Source organism: Chaetodon trifascialis, chromosome 22 (assembly GCF_039877785.1).
Source record: "Chaetodon trifascialis isolate fChaTrf1 chromosome 22, fChaTrf1.hap1, whole genome shotgun sequence".
In the NCBI taxonomy this organism is placed as follows: domain Eukaryota; kingdom Metazoa; phylum Chordata; class Actinopteri; order Chaetodontiformes; family Chaetodontidae; genus Chaetodon; species Chaetodon trifascialis.
The window spans coordinates 20438401-20454450 of record NC_092077.1 but is presented as its reverse complement, the minus strand read 5'-3'; the positions used below and the strand labels follow the sequence as shown (position 1 = coordinate 20454450).

The following is a 16050-nucleotide window of genomic DNA, read 5'->3' as shown; positions in this document are numbered from 1 at the left end:
TTCGACTGTGTGAATGAAAGCAAACACTGCAGCGACAAACACCTCAAGGGTTACGTCTGTTTGATGAGAGACGCTGTCATGTGGAGCGAGGGAGCCAATCAGCACTCAGCAGTCACAGTGACCGGTGCCTGAAAGGTGAACCCAGTGATGTCCTGCGTGGAGGAGGTTTCAGTGTCAGGTCCAGTGAAGTGTGAACAGGTGTGGTTCAAACATTTGAGTGTGTCCTTTGAAGTAAAAGCACTGAAAGCAGTTGAAGAGAGAGCTGAAGCTGATTGGCTGAAGCTGAATAAACCGCGCTGTGTGTGAGTCACAGCGAACTCGTGTTTTTATCACGACAGTCGGCCAAAACGCTCGGATGATTTATGAATTGCTGTTTTCTTTTCTCTGACGCTGTTTCCCCATTGGACGATCCATCAGAAGCCTTACTGGGACTGTGAGGTTCTCATTGGTCTGTTTAGAGATGACACGAGTTCATGTGGTGAAACGGCGTCGACCTCCATCCATCATGAGCTGCGGCGGTTTGGACAGACGTGTTGGTGTGTTTGTTTAAAGCAGAAAGACTCATCAGGATAAAACAAACTAGTTTTTCAGTTTCGGAACAAATCACAGTCCTCCCTCACATTCCTGTGTGTGTGTGTGTGTGTGTGTGTGTGTGTGCGTGTGTGCGTGTGTGCGTGTGTGTGTGTCTCCATGTGTTTCCCATTTAAACTGACCTCATTCCTTAGACCGGGCCTTCGATGACATCATCCTGCAGCAGATCTCTGCTGTTGACGGATGATACTTTCACATTAAAACGAGTCTCCTGACAGCTGAAAGATAAACAACGTGAAGCCATGAACTTTTATTTTGGCGAGCAGGTCAAAAGTTCGTGAGCAGAACAGGAAACTGGGTCACACGAGCTGATCACAGAATGCTAGAAAACCAATGTTTTGACCACCGGCTGAGACGTAATTGAACCACAGAAATTTACTGGCTTCTAATTGGCTGACAGTTTACGTCCAGAGCCGTCAGTTAAAAATGTCCTCAGTGCTTGAAGCGCAGGATTTCCTGTTCCTCCTGCAGTTGACACGTCCTTATTTAAACCGTTTTCTGTCTGTCCCTCAGATTCTAAAGCCATCGTGGACGGGAACCTGAAGCTGATCCTGGGTCTGATCTGGACCCTGATCCTGCATTACTCCATCTCCATGCCCATGTGGGAGGACGAGGACGACGAAGACGCCAAGAAACTGACCCCCAAACAGCGTCTGCTGGGCTGGATCCAGAACAAGGTGCCCCAGCTCCCCATCACCAACTTCCACCGAGACTGGAGGGACGGCAAGGCACTGGGAGCACTGGTGGACAACTGCGCCCCTGGTAGGTCCACAATGAGAACATTGATACTCCAGATTTTAATTAGCGATCAGTGAAAATGAGTGATGGGGTGAATAAGAAATGACTTTCATTGGTTCATTTAAACCCTTTAAATGTCTCGAGGCGCTGATTCTGCGCAGCTTCTGAAGCGTCTTTGTGAGGCAGTGATGGCTGAAACTGAAAGACAGTGAAGTGGACACGCAGAAGACATCTGAGTTTTCACGTTCAGTGTAAACACTGAATGAAGCTGACGTGTGAGTTTACGTGTGAATGCAGAGGGAAGTCAACATTTAAGCACTGGAAGGAGCTGAAGCGTCGGCTGATGAGAAAGAGTTGAAAGGAGCTAAAGAGTCACTCGATGTCAAGCACTCAAAGAAGTTTATGTACTGAGGATTAAAGTTCGAGCAGTTAAAGGAAGTGATGTGAAAGTGCTGAAAGCAGTCGGAGTGTCGGATGAGGCGCTGCAGGAAGCGTCCGTTCACAGCCTGATTCTGACCTCGTCTAACCCTCACTGGTCCTCATAAAGACACAGCTGTCCTCCTCAGTGTGTCCCTTCAGTTTAATCCTCTTAGCAGCTTTATGACGGACGTGTGTGTCGGTGTTTGTGTTTCATGTGTTAACAGGAAACGCTTCGCTGCTTCGCTGCTTCACTGCTTCCTCTGAGCAGGTAATGCTGGTGATCAGACTGTTGAGATGATTGTTAATTGTTATCAGATTGATTGTTGTCGCTTCGCGTTCGTTCGATCAGCGTTCGGTCGTCTGAGGACGGAGCGGTCACATGTTTCCTGGTTATATTTGTGACTGTGTCGGTTTTATTTGGTGTTTCGTTCAGGCAGACGTTGTTCTTCTGTGTGAGTTCGTGTGGCTTCATGCACTGATGCATTTAAGAGGTGTTGCCTTTGGAACTGAAGGTTTTTGTGCAGAAAAAGATCTGCAGGGTCATTAGAAGAAAACATCTGAACACACTGATTCCTATTCTCACATTCGCTGTGTTTAAATTTAGTCTTTTTGGCCGTTTGGTACAAAAACTCTTCTTATCGAATCGTTTCTGCCTGAAAGTCTCATCTTCAGCTTGTCTCTGTGCTGCCTTCAGGTCTGTGTCCAGACTGGGAAACATGGGATCCCAGTCAGCCGGTGGAGAACGCCAGAGAGGCCATGCAGCAGGCTGACGACTGGCTCGGAGTGCCACAGGTGACATTTACCTGTTTGTTAACCATTGTGCTTTACTTTAATATTATTTTAATATTATTAATACAGTTTTTTCAACTTCAAGAATCGATCAGAAATATTCTAAATGAGTAAAATAACTCTTTCACTGTGTTAAAAACTGGTTTAACTGTTTTTTCAGAATCATTTCAAAGATAAAATGTAGAGTTTAGGAAATTATGGGTTTGTAAACATGATCTTAGAAAGTCAAACGTCCCCCAACCCCCAAAAATCGTGACAACAAAACTGAAGATGTATTTATTAACTGTTGAATTATTCTGTTTACCAGCATGAATTTTGTATTTGTGAGCTCAAAACTGTATTTTCCTCCTTCACTTCAGATGTATTTGCTTCAGTTTCAGTTCAGTTCATTTGAACCCTTTACTTTGTCTTCGTAGAGCTAACCCGAACCCTGTCCCTAAAGTCTGACGCCTTGAAACTAAACTAAAATAAGTTTGTAACTGCAGAATTTGAACTGAGCAGCTTTTGAGATCAGGACATGATGTAGTTTAACGTGTAAGTCGTCGTCGTGGTGCAGCATCAGGAACTTTCCTTTCACGTGTGCTGAATGCCGATCTGGTCTATTTCCAGGCTGCAGGACGATCCTGCAGCCAGCACTTTAAATTAGCAGCAGAGTGGAGACAAAACACTGAGTGCAGAATCAGATGATGAACAATCGTTGACTCGTTAGTTGAAGACATAAAGTCATAGTTTCCATCTTTTCAGCTGCTTCCTGTGTTGATAAATGATGATGTTTTAAAGCTCAGTGAAGCAGATGTTTTCATGTTTTTAAAGCAGCAGAGAATCACTAAACTCTGACTTCTGTCCCATCTGTTCATGTTGACAATCATCACTGGAAACTCTGACTTTGATACCTGCTGGTCTTCTTCTACACTTCCTGTTTGTCTGACATGTGATTAACCCAACCAATTAGGAGCTACGAAGACAAGGTGATCGTAACGGTAGAACGTGGAGTTTAAAGCAGCCGTAAAGTGGATGAAAGTTTTATTTTTTGATTTTCATAATTCACTGCATAAATATGAATCTGAGGGAACGACAAAAATGACACGTGGGGTTCCTCAGAGCTCCGTTCTCGGTCTTCTTCTGTTCAACGTCTTCATGCTCCAACGAAAATGATCATGAAAAAAAGCTCCACTGATTCTCAGATTTACAGAAATAATATTCACGAAAACAAACATTTCCTGCAGTTAAAGGGAGAAAACACTGAACTGACTGAAGAACAAAGTCACAGCTCGTCTTCATCACTAATGTCAGTTTTTGGTTGTTTCATTTCTATTTGATGGACTTCTATTTCAGTCCACTTTGTATGTCTTTTTTATATGACTTTGTGTTTCTTGTCCTTCATCTTCAGGCCTTTTCATGTCTTCTGAAACACATTGAGAGACGCTGCATGAATAAACTGTCCTCTGTACTGTTTGAACGTGCAGTCATTGATACTTTCACGAAAGCGGAGGATTTGAAAACGTCTGCTAATGAACAACAGAATCCATTACAGGAGCAGCTGTTTAACATTTCACAGACCTTTCATGTGTTCACCAGCTGCTCGACGCTCTAACTCATTCCTCCATTATTTTGTCTTGTTAGTCCCAGAAAAAGATTTTTTCTCTTCTCGTCTGTCTCCAGTTTTTCTTCCATTAATGAATTTGGACTCAATACAGTCAGATCTGATATGAGCAAACAGTTCCACGTTCCTCCCTTTAACGAGTCTCTGCGATGTGTTGCTGGCAGAAGGTGACTTTTTAACCAGTGAATGTGCTCATCATGTGTTCATCCCCTCGACCTTCAGGTGATCGCTCCAGAGGAGATCGTCGATCCTAACGTGGACGAGCACTCTGTCATGACCTACCTGTCTCAGTTCCCCAAATCTAAACTGAAGCCCGGCGCCCCCCTGAGGGCAAAGACGCTGCACCCAAAGAGGGCTAAAGCCTATGGACCAGGTGAGGACCAAACCAGCCTCTGTCCAAAACCTGATCGGTTTGAATCGACTTTGATCAGCTTCAAGTGAAAACCAGCTGTGTGCTGCTTACATGTTTCCCTGCTGGAAAGATTTCCATGTTTTTAAAGTAACCAGAAAGGCTTTGGTTTCAGGTATTGAACCTCGAGGGAACGTGGTTCTGAAACCAGCAGAGTTTCTGGTGGAGACAGTGGAGGCCGGACTGGGTGAAGTTCTGGTTTATGTGGAAGATCCAGAGGGACACACGGAGGAGGTGGGAACACACACCCTTATTTTCTATTCAGTCAAACACAGTGAAGTGTTAACTGATGTTGATTGTCTGTCTGTGTCCATCAGGCCAGAGTGATCCCCAACAACGACAAGAGCAGAAGCTACTCTGTGGTCTACCTGCCCAAAGTGGAGGGGCTCCACAAAGTAAGAAAAATCACTGCACCAACCAGAAAGCGCACGTCTGCTTGTTAGCATACAGAGCTGTCAGCTACATCGAATTCAACATCGACTCCTTTAGCGAATGGAGCTGGCTCAGCTGGCATCTCGAGACTTAAGCATGGAAGTTTAGTTCCTGGTTTGGTCTCAGATTTGGTTGAATGATTGACATTACTGATTAGGTTGAGTAGTGATGGAAGTGACTCGTCAGAAACCTGACAGGCCTGTGTGTCACTGCTTCTCCCAGGTGAAGGTGCTGTTTGCTGGCCAGGACATCGACAGAAGTCCCTTCATGGTGAACGTTTCGAAGGCCATGGGCGACCCGACCAGAGTTCAGGCCCGCGGGCCGGGACTGCAGCAGATGGGCAACATGGCCAACAAACCGACATACTTTGACATTTACACTGCAGGTACTCACTCTGAGACTGAACACTGAACTGTATAATGAGTCAGTGTTACATTTCTAATCTGTGTATAATTTAATTTAGATAAATATGCAAGAAAAGATGCAAAAAAAGAGGCTTTAATGCTGCAAAGATACATCTGCAGCAATAAGACAGCGGCTGTAGGCAGCACAGCATGACTTCACGAAGCAAAGCAGCGACAGTTGAGACTTTCACGTTCGTCTTTCAGTCTTTGGAAGTCTTGTTGTCCCTCTGTCTGTCCATCAGGGGCGGGTGCTGGAGATGTAGGCGTCATCATTGTTGATTCAAACGGTCGGAGGGATACTGTGGAGATTGTCTTGGAGAACAAAGGCGACAGTATTTTCCGGTGCACCTATGTTCCCGTCCTGGAGGGACCTCACACTGTCTATGTGACCTTTGCCGGGCAGCAGATTCCCAGAAGCCCTTTCACCGTCCACATCTCAGAGGGTAGGTTTTACACATGTAGATCTGCCACACTGGATATTGTCAGTTCTGACCTTTTGTTCTCGATGGTGTCTGAGGTTCCTTAAAAAGTTAAATGGAGGCCATATTTCTGTCACAGATTAATTTCTGTGTAACATTAACAAGAACCTGAAGCCTGCAGATATTTTGACTTCGTTAGTACACCTAATCCGACCCTCATAATGAACCATTTGACCCCCCCCCCCCCCTTGTAACCACCATCCGCTACTCAGCATCTATTCCTAATCCGAGTGAGTGTCACATTGACATCTGATGTCCAGACTGACTGATTAAAGAACAGAAAGTTACTGATTTCCATAATAATAAAACCTCTGCAGTTCAGTCTGGGTCCAGGTCTGATGGGACAGTCAGCGCTTGCTCCTCAGTACTGGGTTTTATTGGCTGACGCTGTGCGTGCGCTCTCATGGTTTTGGGCTGTGGTGTTCGGTCTGGTCCTCGGCGCTCCACCGGTCTGCTGGCAGAGATGTGGACTTAAATGGGAGATGGACGGTTTGACAGACAGATAATAATTGATGGATCTTTGTCTAATAGGACTTGGGTCTGACTTGCCTGTCTTGACTTGGACATGGTTTAGGACTCAACTCAATACTTGATTGTCTTGACTTGTGAATCAAGTCTGAATTGCCAACCTTGAACTTGCTGTCTAGATAAAGGATTTCCAATGTTGACTTTGGATTTTTGTCATTATTCAGGTCTTGTCTGTCTTAAGTTGGGACATGGTCCTGGACTTTTCTTATCTTACTAAACTTGAGAATTTTGGAAGCTGACTTGGGGATTGCCAGTATTGAATTGGGACTTGTCTGTCTTGATTTGGGACCTGGCTGTCTCACGTTTTGAGTTGACCCTGTACTTCCTGTCTTGACCTGAAGTAGAACGTGACTTTGGGCTTGATTTAGGACTTGGGACTTGTAGTCTTTATTTGAGACTTGCTTACTTCTGCTTGTGACTTAACGTGACTTGGCTTAGTTAGTCTGTACTTGGTTAGAGCATTAGCAAACTTGGTCCCGACCTCTGCCCGCTGGTCCGGCAGCCTGGCAGTCTTCTGGTCCAGGTACCGACTGGTCTGGAGGCCTCTGTCCCGTCTCTGCCTGTGCACAAATGTATCATCACTGTTGTTCCCTCCTTCAGTTTCACAGAGCGTCCTGCCTCCCGGGTCTCCGGTGCAGACTGGACCTCAGTCCATACGCACCTCACCCTCAGACAAGACAAAGAGAGGCCCCCCTCCAACACCGCCCAAACCCAGGCGACCAAGTTAGTATAGGCCGGGGGTGGGGGTGTGACTGGAGCCTGCCTGCGCTAGCCTGGTTTCCTTCCACCTCAACTCAAAACCATCCCTGCCTCTGTCCTCTGGAGGGGTTTCCCAGCTTTACAGCATGTGCAGCATCCGCTTCGTCCTGAGCAGCTTTACCTTCTCCTACGGCCCAGAAACAGAGTGAATGTGGATGTCTCAGGGTTTATGTCCACCTCAACTGTGCTTTTATTCTCCTTCACCTCTTTCCTTTCGCCCACTTCTGAAAAACTACAGACATCCAAGTTAGCTGTGGTGTCCCGGGGCAGTCCTGGTTTTTGTCATCTGTGTGTGTGTGTGTGTGTGTGTGTGTGTGTGTGTGTGTGTGTGTGTGTGTGTGTTTAGCGAATCATGTTTTTAAACACATGGACCTTCATCATAATCATCCTCATCACCGTTTCCTGCTTCACTTCCTGTTCCTCGTAACCAGCATTATAACCTTGTCTTCCTCCCCCACTCTTCTGATTTCACAGTGATTCTCAGCTTCGTGTGTTTTGCCTGTGAATAATTCTTCTTTGAACATTTTGTCATCATGTTTTTCCGTTCAGCTCTTCTTCTCTGGTTGAAGTCGTGCAGCTGCAGCTCGTCACACTGATGATCCTGGTTCTGCTTCTTCCTTTCAGCCTCAAACTGCTTCTCTCAGCGCTGATCAGCTGACTAACAGAGATAAACCTGCAGCTGAGCGTGTGTGTGTGTGTGTGTGTGTGTGTGTGTGTGTGTGTGTGTGTGTGTGTGTGTTTAGTTTTCCCTGATGATGTTAAATCCTCACTTTTACCTTGAGGGTTAGTTTAATCATGCTCGTCTTCACACTCTTAGCATGCAAATTAGCAGCATTTTGTCTCTCTATTTGTCATTATGAAGCAGTTGAAATGTTAAAATTGTGTAATGTTTCATTTATTTGTGCACCTAAATTAATAATTTCAAACACAAATTAGTCGTTTGTGTGCATTAATTAATTTGAATGCACAGATTCTGAACATGTACCACAAATTATCGATTAGAGCCTCCGATTGGACATGAAGACGAGTCAGCAGGATTAGAACAGCAGGAGTGTGTGTTGGTGTGAATGTTTGTGCCAGTTTCATCATCACTTTCATGTCATCTCCCAGTCTAACCAGCGTCTTCTGATTGGTCCTCACAGCCTGTAACCCGAACGCTTGCAGGGCGTCGGGCAGAGGTCTGCAGCCGAAAGGCCTGAGGGTGAAAGAGGTGGCAGATTTTAAAGTTTACAGCAAAGGCGCCGGCAGCGGAGAGCTCAAAGTCACCGTGAGAGGACCAAGTAAGACGGCGTGATGCCAAAACACATTTCAGCTCTCAGCTTTCCTTCATTTTTTAATTTTACAAGCTGATCACGAGCAGCACTGACCGCGGGTGATATTTCTGTTTGAATCCAGAGGGCCTGGAGGAGCCGGTGAAGGTTCTGGAGATGGAAAACGGGATTTATGAATGTAATTATTACCCCATCATGACGGGAAAATACCTCGTAATCATCACCTGGGGAGGACACAGCATCCCACGCAGGTGAGACATTCACTCATTCATCTCCTGTGGAGGTCATATCACTGAGGAGGTGAATGCAAATACTTTTATCTCAGTGTTTTCATGGAGCTGCAGAGTCGCAGGGAACCCAGGATGGAACCCTGAGGTCCTCCTCAGGTCGCAGAGAACAGCACATGTTCAACTGTCTGTATGAAGTGAACATATCATATGAACATATTGGAGCGTTATGGTGATGAAGATATTATCTACAGAACCCTGAGGGCTCCACAGGCTCTGATCTGTGTCGACCGATGAAGATATAAAGCACACAATGCTCACTTTTAAAGAGTTAAACATATGTAAAACATGACGATTAGATCTAATGATCTCTGCAGAGCTGCGATTAACGATTACTGTCATTATCAATTAATCGATTGATTACCTCTTTACGAACATTTTTTTTCATCCAAGTGTGATGTCATCATCATCAGTTCTAATCGTATGCTTGTGTGTGTGTGTTTTCAGTCCTTTCGAGGTTCAGGTGAGTGAGGAGGCGGGGCCTCAGAAGGTGAGGGCCTGGGGTCCAGGTCTGGAGACCGGTATGGTGGGGAAGAGCGCAGACTTTGTTGTGGAGGCCATCGGCACGGAGGTGGGAACACTCGGTATGTCACAACTCACCTGCTGCTCCGAATGAGTGACAGATGGCTGGGGGCGGGGCTTAAAGATGGCACCTGGTGGTCTGAGTCCAGAGGAAGAAATAAAGCGTCTCAGTCACTGCGAGAGTTAAACAGCATGAAGTTATCGAGTGTGTGCTGAAGTTTGTATCACTGATTGTCTGCAGGTTTCTCCATCGAGGGTCCGTCTCAGGCCAAGATCGAGTGCGACGACAAAGGTGACGGGTCATGTGACGTTCGCTACTGGCCGACTGAACCGGGCGACTACGCTGTGCACGTCATCTGTGATGACGAGGACATCAAGGACAGTCCCTTCATGGCTCACATCCTGCCTGCTGCCAATGACGTCTTCCCAGAAAACGTGAGTCCAGGAACGGTCTGGTTTTAAAGCATTTCACATATTTTAGTGTTAAACGTGTGTTGAAGGTTCTGTCCTCCTCAGGTGAAATGTTACGGTCCAGGTCTGGAGCCGCTCGGCTGCATCGTCAACAAACCGGCCGACTTCACCATCGACACCCACGGAGCCGGCCGAGGAGAGCTGAAGCTCTACGCTCAGGTGACAATTTATCAAATAATGTTCAGATATGATATTTTACTGCTGTCTGTGGATTCATATTCCTGCTGCATTCATGTGTTTGCTGCATTTTACTGCTGTGGATGTTTCAGCTGGAGCTCATTGAACTACTTTATATCCTGTTGGTGCTTTAATCTACAGCAATGCATCATATTTTGGTTGGAGATGAGTGAAATCTGTGTTCTTGCTTCCAGGATGCAGAGGGTTTCCCCATCGACATACAGATCACAGATAATGGAGACAGCACCTTCTTCTGTGTTTACATCCCCACCAAACCCATTAAACATACCATCATCATCACCTGGGGGGAGGTCAACGTTCCCAACAGCCCCTTCAGGGTAAACCACCGCACAGAAAAGCTCGTCACATGATCCAGAGCCCGAACTCTGAATGAGGTTAACTGTAAACCAGCTTGCTGTATAAAAGCAGCTGTTTGGGGTAAAGTCAGAGACAAAACTTAGATGATTAAACAAACATCTGACATTAACATTAAACACAAAGAGCTGTGGACACGGCGGCAGGTCCAGTGACGCTAACCTTCATCAGACCTCATAATGACGTCATTCTTCTTTGTCTTGTTTTGTTCAGTTTGTTTGTAACGCTCACAAACTCCAGCACACAGTGAAGTTCAATACTTGACTTAAAAAATATTTAAAAGTGAAACGAAAGTACAAGTACACAAAAAACCAGAGTAACTGTACTTCTTCACGTCCACCATCTGTAATCCCATTGGTTGATGCGGTTGTTTGCTCTTTGTTTAAACTTTGTGTTGTGACCAGGTGACGATCGGAGAAGGCAGCCATCCAGAGAATGTGAAGGTCTACGGTCCAGGTGTGGAGAAGGCGGGACTGAAGGCCAACGAGCCCACGTACTTCACTGTGGACTGCAGCGAGGCCGGACAGGGTGGGACACGGTTCAGATCATACCTGGGTCACGTCTTCTATCCTGTTGTGTTTGATGCTGCAGTTTGGTTGTTTTTTCTTCTTGTTTCTTGTGGATGCTGCTGAAGGATGGCATGAAACAGGTTTATTATCACCTGCAGGTGATGTCAGCATCGGGATCAAATGTGCTCCAGGTGTGGTTGGTCCCGCAGAGGCTGACATCGACTTTGACATCATTAAGAACGACAATGACACGTTCACGGTGAAGTACACGCCTCCAGGTGCCGGTCAGTACACCATCATGGTGCTGTTTGCGGATCAGGTGAGAGCACAGACAGGTAAACTGGATCTGTTTCCTGTTAAAACCAGGTGTTAAACAAACCTCTCATCTTTAATGTTGAAACAGGAAATTCCCATCAGTCCCTTCAGAATAAAGGTGGATCCTTCCCATGATGCCGCTAAAGTGCGAGCAGAAGGACCTGGACTCAACAAGACAGGTGAGGAGCGATCAGATACATGAGGATGTGGTAAACAGGTGGAGGTGCGGGTTGGGATGTTTGGAATGAGTCACTGTGAGCCCTTCAGGTGAAGTCACACAAAGAGCACAAATGACTCGGCTCTCTTGAGGTTTTCCTGTTTTGCATTGAAGTTTTTAAGTCAGCAGATGAGTTTCCTGTGAAAATCCTCCTCACTTCCTGTCTGAACAGCGATGCTCTGTGTCAGAAAGCTTCAGATTGGTTAGATTTGTGTCGTATGTTTTATTTCTACTGAACTTTCTGCAGGCGTTGAAGTGGGAAAACCGACTCACTTCACCATTTACACAAAGGGAGCCGGTAAAGCCCAACCGGAGGTTCATTTCACCGGAGCAGCTAAAGGCGAAGCAGTCAGAGACTTCGAGATCATCGACAACCACGACTACTCGTACACCGTCCGCTACACGGCGGTGCAGCAGGTCAGAGGTTGACGCTTTGATTTAGTGCAGGGATGTCCAAACTATTCCACAAAGGGCCGTGTGGCTGCAGGTTTTTCCTCCAACCAATCAAGAGGATGCAGTCTGACCAATTAGCTGTCTGAAGACTGAGATCAGCTGATGAAATGAGTCAAGTCTGGTGTGCTGCTGCTTGGTTGGAAAGAAAACCTTCAGTCACTCGGCCCTTTGTGGAATAGTTTGGACATGCCTGATTTAGTGGATTCATCATGTGTGAGCTGATTGATGACTGACAGTAACTACTTTGTGTCTCCATCAGGGGAACATGTCCATCACTGTGTGTCACGGAGGAGACCCCATCCCTAAAAGTCCATTTAACATCACTGTGGCCCCCCCGCTGGACCTCAACAAGGTCAAAGTTCAAGGTTTGAACAACAGTGAGTACATCTCAGTTTTATCTGAGTTTTATTTTAACAGTACTTTCACATAAAGTTTCACATATTTCAATATGAAGCCTTGCTTGAACTTTGTAGTCTGGTCTGGAAACATCAGTGGTTCCCAGGAGAACTGAGCGATACGACAAAAATACAAATATACTACAAAATATGAAATTATGTCTGTGTTGAACAACTGAAGACCATGTTACAAAATCTGTTGCCATTAAAAAAATGTAATAAGTCCTAAACATCCTGCTTGTGTGTCTGTGTTTGTGTGTGAATCAAAGAGGTGGACGTTGGGAAGGACGAGGAGTTCACGGTCAGTACTCAGGGAGCTGGAGGGCAGGGCAAACTGGACGTCAAGATCACCTCACCGTCACGTCGACCAATCCCCTGCAAGCTGGAGTCAGGTGCAGTCAGTGAGGTGCACACAGTGAAGTACATTCCCCCTGAGGAAGGACCGTACAGAGTGGACATCAGCTACGATGGAAACCCTGTACCGGGAAGTCCGTTCACTGTGGAGGGCGTCATGCCCCCCGACCCTTCAAAGGTGAGTCACTGTAAAGATATTTTCCTTAAAGCTTCTGTTAAAGTTTCAGACATTTAACTTTCGTCTGAGTCTTAGGTCTGAGTAAACCTTTCCTGATCCCAGTAAACCTTTCTTGGTCTGAGTAAACTTACCTGGTCCCAGTAAATCTTTATTGGTCCTGGCAAACCTTATGTGGCCTTAGGGAACCTTCCTTGCCAAAGTTAACTTTCCCTAGTGGGTGTAATCATCTCTTGGTCTGAGTATAAAAGATCTTGGTTGTCTACCTTCCAGGTTCGAGCCTATGGCCCAGGTCTTCAGGGTGGTGTTGTGGGTAAACCGGCCCCCTTTGCTATTGACACAAAGGGAGCTGGTACTGGTGGGCTGGGCCTGACAGTTGAGGGACCCTGTGAGGCCAAGATCGAATGCCAGGACAACGGTGACGGATCCTGCTCCGTGTCGTACCTGCCCACCGAGCCCGGGGAGTACGCCATCAACATCCTGTTCGCAGACCAGCACATTCCCGGGTCCCCCTTCAAGGCTGTGGTCCAGTCGGTCTTTGACCCCAGCAAAGTGACGGCCAGTGGCCCCGGCCTGGAGCGAGGGAAAGTCAATGAGGATGGATCCTTCACGGTGGACTGCTCTAAAGCAGGAGAGGCCGAGCTCACCCTCGAGATCATCTCTGACTCCGGAGCCAAAGCTGAAGTTCATGTCCAGAACAACAGCGATGGGACCTATTCCATCACCTACATCCCACAGTTACACGGCATGTACACCATCACCATCAAATATGGAGGACACGCAGTGCCGAAGTTCCCTGCCCGGCTTCAGGTGGACCCGGCTGTTGACACCAGCGGGGTGAAGGTCTACGGCCCAGGAGTGGAACCCAGAGGTGAAACATCTGCTGCACTTTTCCTAAATAAATGAGCAAAACTGACACCAGCAGTGTTTTCTCAGAAATCACACGACTTGTTAGACGGTCATTTTTAGACAGTAAAACTGATGTCAGAGAGTCACATTCTGGTTTGATTTGAGTAGTAAAAGTCACTGTGTTTGATCCTTAGAAAACTTCATTCACTCTTGTTTCTACAGGCGTCCTGAGGGAAGTGACCACCCATTTCACAGTGGACGCTCGGGCTCACTTCAAGAGTGGCGGCAGCCATATCAAGGCCTGTATCTCCAATCCATCAGGCACCAACACGGACGCCTACATCACCGACAAAGGCGATGGGACCTACAGAGTGGAGTACACACCCTATGAGGACGGTGAGACTTTTTATTCGACATGTTAATGTGTGTCCTTCCTGTGTTTGAGCTTCAGTCAGCAGACTGGATGACCTCATCAGCTGAGTGCAGCAGGAGGAGGGTTTGCTGCCGGTTTATGGGTGTTTTTCCACAGCAGCACATCATAATGTTGAAATGAAGTGCCTTGTGGCTTTCATAAAGCTTCTGTTTTCCCTCAGTAAAGAGAAAGAGCCAAGCAACAATTAAAGTCGTTCCTGCAGAATGATTTCATCATGTTTAACACTCTTAATGTGGTAATCTCATGGGTCCTTTTAATGGTGTTTAGGCAGTATCCTGATGTAACCCCACCATCGAAATTCAAAACAAACATGTTTTATTTCTAATCCTCATTTAAATCACACAATGACAACAACATGTCAACCATTAGATGTACTTAATTTACACAAGTTACCAAGCTAACAGCAGGGCACTAATAGGCTAACTTTTTTTTTAGCATGTTAGCTTCAAAGCTCAGCTGAATAAACACAGTCAGCACTGGAGTGAAAAGGGGCTTATTTTCAATTATGATAATGCACTAACATGCCAACATGTTTAAGTATTTTATTGCTAGGTATGCTAGCATAGTAAATAATACACATTAGATATCAGGACATGCTGATTGTTAACGTGCATGGTAACTGTTAAATGTACTAAATGTGGCTGAAAGGCTGAGTTTATTAGCTAACATGCTAATGTGTAGCTTAAAGCCCTGGTAAGTCTCCTTGGTCCTTATGGGAGTGCCTGAAAACCAAATAAATAGACGCCTGATGTCGGCCAGAGTTCATTGGTCAAGGTAATTAAACCCACATGTAATAGTAATCATGCCACAGTGTATTTATAGTATTTATAGTATAGTATTTTTAATCATCACATGGCTCTGCAGTCATACTGTACACCTGTTTGTAGTAACATACAGAGATGTGGTATTGAGAAAACAACAGCGACTCTGGAAAAGTGCAGATAAACAGTTCAAAGGTAGAAACATGCACTGAAGCTAACATGAATGAATATCAGGCCTTGAACTGCTCAGTGGAAGAGGAAAAACAGAGTGAGAGGTGGGAGGGATGAGCGGCTGGTATTAATAGCTGGAGTCTGTCTGCTCGCAGCAGATGGTTTTCCACTGATAGTAATGTGTGACATGTTGGAGCCCATTGCATTGTGGGACAGAAATACTCTCCCCTGTGGAGGCTTCAGTCACACTGAGATTTCATAAAAGCTGATTCTCTGTCGCTCTGAAACATACATGCACTTCCAGGTTTGGAGCTAAAGGTTCAAAACCCTGCGCTGCCTGGCGAAATGTGAGGAAAGAAAATCCACGTTGATTCTTAAAATGCTGGATCTGCTTTGGTGGTTTTGAAAGACACTATCATGTTTCCCAGCATGGACACACATCAACTCTCCAGAGAAGAATAATATCACATTATTTCCCAGGGCTGGCACATCCCAGCCACCACACCTTGATTTCTTGTGCTGTCGCCATCAGTTGACTGACTGTCAGGTTAAGGTTATGTCAACTAACATGCTGAAAGTGACATGTTAAAACACCTTGATGCTCTGTCTCTGCCTGCAGGTTTGCATCTGATCGAGGTGTTGTTCGATGAGGTCTCGGTGCCTAAGAGTCCCTTCAGGGTGTCGGTGACTGAAGGTTGTGATCCCAGTCGAGTTCGAGCCTACGGTCCAGGCCTGGAGGAAGGTCTTGTTAACAAACCAAACCGCTTCACAGTTGAGACCAGGTGAGTTTTACTGGATTTCTTCATGTAACATGCTTGAATCCTCTTTAGAACAATCAGTCAAATCTAAATGTTTTGACGATGAAATGACTGATTTGACCTTAATTCAGTCCCAAACCCAAACTTCCTGCTCATTTGCCCTCTGCCCTCTTCCTCAGAGGTGCTGGCACCGGAGGTCTTGGCCTGGCCATTGAGGGTCCATCTGAGGCCAAGATGTCTTGTAAGGACAACAAAGATGGCAGCTGCAGTGTGGAGTACATACCATTCACTCCTGGAGAGTACGACGTCAACATCACCTTTGGAGGTCTTCCTATCCCAGGTGATACATCTGAACTGTTTCATCCACCATGTTAAAATCCAGGTTTCTAGGACTCGGTTTTGGTG

At 46.0% G+C, this 16050-nt stretch overlaps 1 protein-coding gene across 7 annotated transcripts in view; it reads left to right on the top strand.

Moving 5' to 3' along the window:
* The window catches only part of LOC139350665 (filamin-C-like), a 40668-nt gene that overhangs the window by 9314 nt on the left and 15304 nt on the right, over nucleotides 1-16050 (top strand). For 5 of the 7 annotated variants that reach the window (XM_070992182.1, XM_070992181.1, XM_070992178.1 and 2 more), the window contains exons 2-24: nucleotides 1105-1353; nucleotides 2444-2541; nucleotides 4364-4514; nucleotides 4666-4784; nucleotides 4868-4945; nucleotides 5205-5367; nucleotides 5629-5829; nucleotides 8295-8432; nucleotides 8548-8674; nucleotides 9158-9294; nucleotides 9474-9667; nucleotides 9749-9862; nucleotides 10075-10218; nucleotides 10660-10783; nucleotides 10923-11083; nucleotides 11168-11258; nucleotides 11544-11713; nucleotides 12009-12126; nucleotides 12414-12676; nucleotides 12947-13544; nucleotides 13745-13918; nucleotides 15507-15669; nucleotides 15825-15985. In XM_070992182.1, coding sequence (XP_070848283.1) covers nucleotides 1105-1353; nucleotides 2444-2541; nucleotides 4364-4514; nucleotides 4666-4784; nucleotides 4868-4945; nucleotides 5205-5367; nucleotides 5629-5829; nucleotides 8295-8432; nucleotides 8548-8674; nucleotides 9158-9294; nucleotides 9474-9667; nucleotides 9749-9862; nucleotides 10075-10218; nucleotides 10660-10783; nucleotides 10923-11083; nucleotides 11168-11258; nucleotides 11544-11713; nucleotides 12009-12126; nucleotides 12414-12676; nucleotides 12947-13544; nucleotides 13745-13918; nucleotides 15507-15669; nucleotides 15825-15985 — 3936 coding nt within the window. Of the gene's footprint in view, nucleotides 1-1104; nucleotides 1354-2443; nucleotides 2542-4363; nucleotides 4515-4665; nucleotides 4785-4867; nucleotides 4946-5204; nucleotides 5368-5628; nucleotides 5830-6993; nucleotides 7117-8294; nucleotides 8433-8547; nucleotides 8675-9157; nucleotides 9295-9473; nucleotides 9668-9748; nucleotides 9863-10074; nucleotides 10219-10659; nucleotides 10784-10922; nucleotides 11084-11167; nucleotides 11259-11543; nucleotides 11714-12008; nucleotides 12127-12413; nucleotides 12677-12946; nucleotides 13545-13744; nucleotides 13919-15506; nucleotides 15670-15824; nucleotides 15986-16050 lie in introns of all 7 variants that reach the window. The other 2 variants (XM_070992175.1, XM_070992176.1) reach the window with 1 other exon arrangement.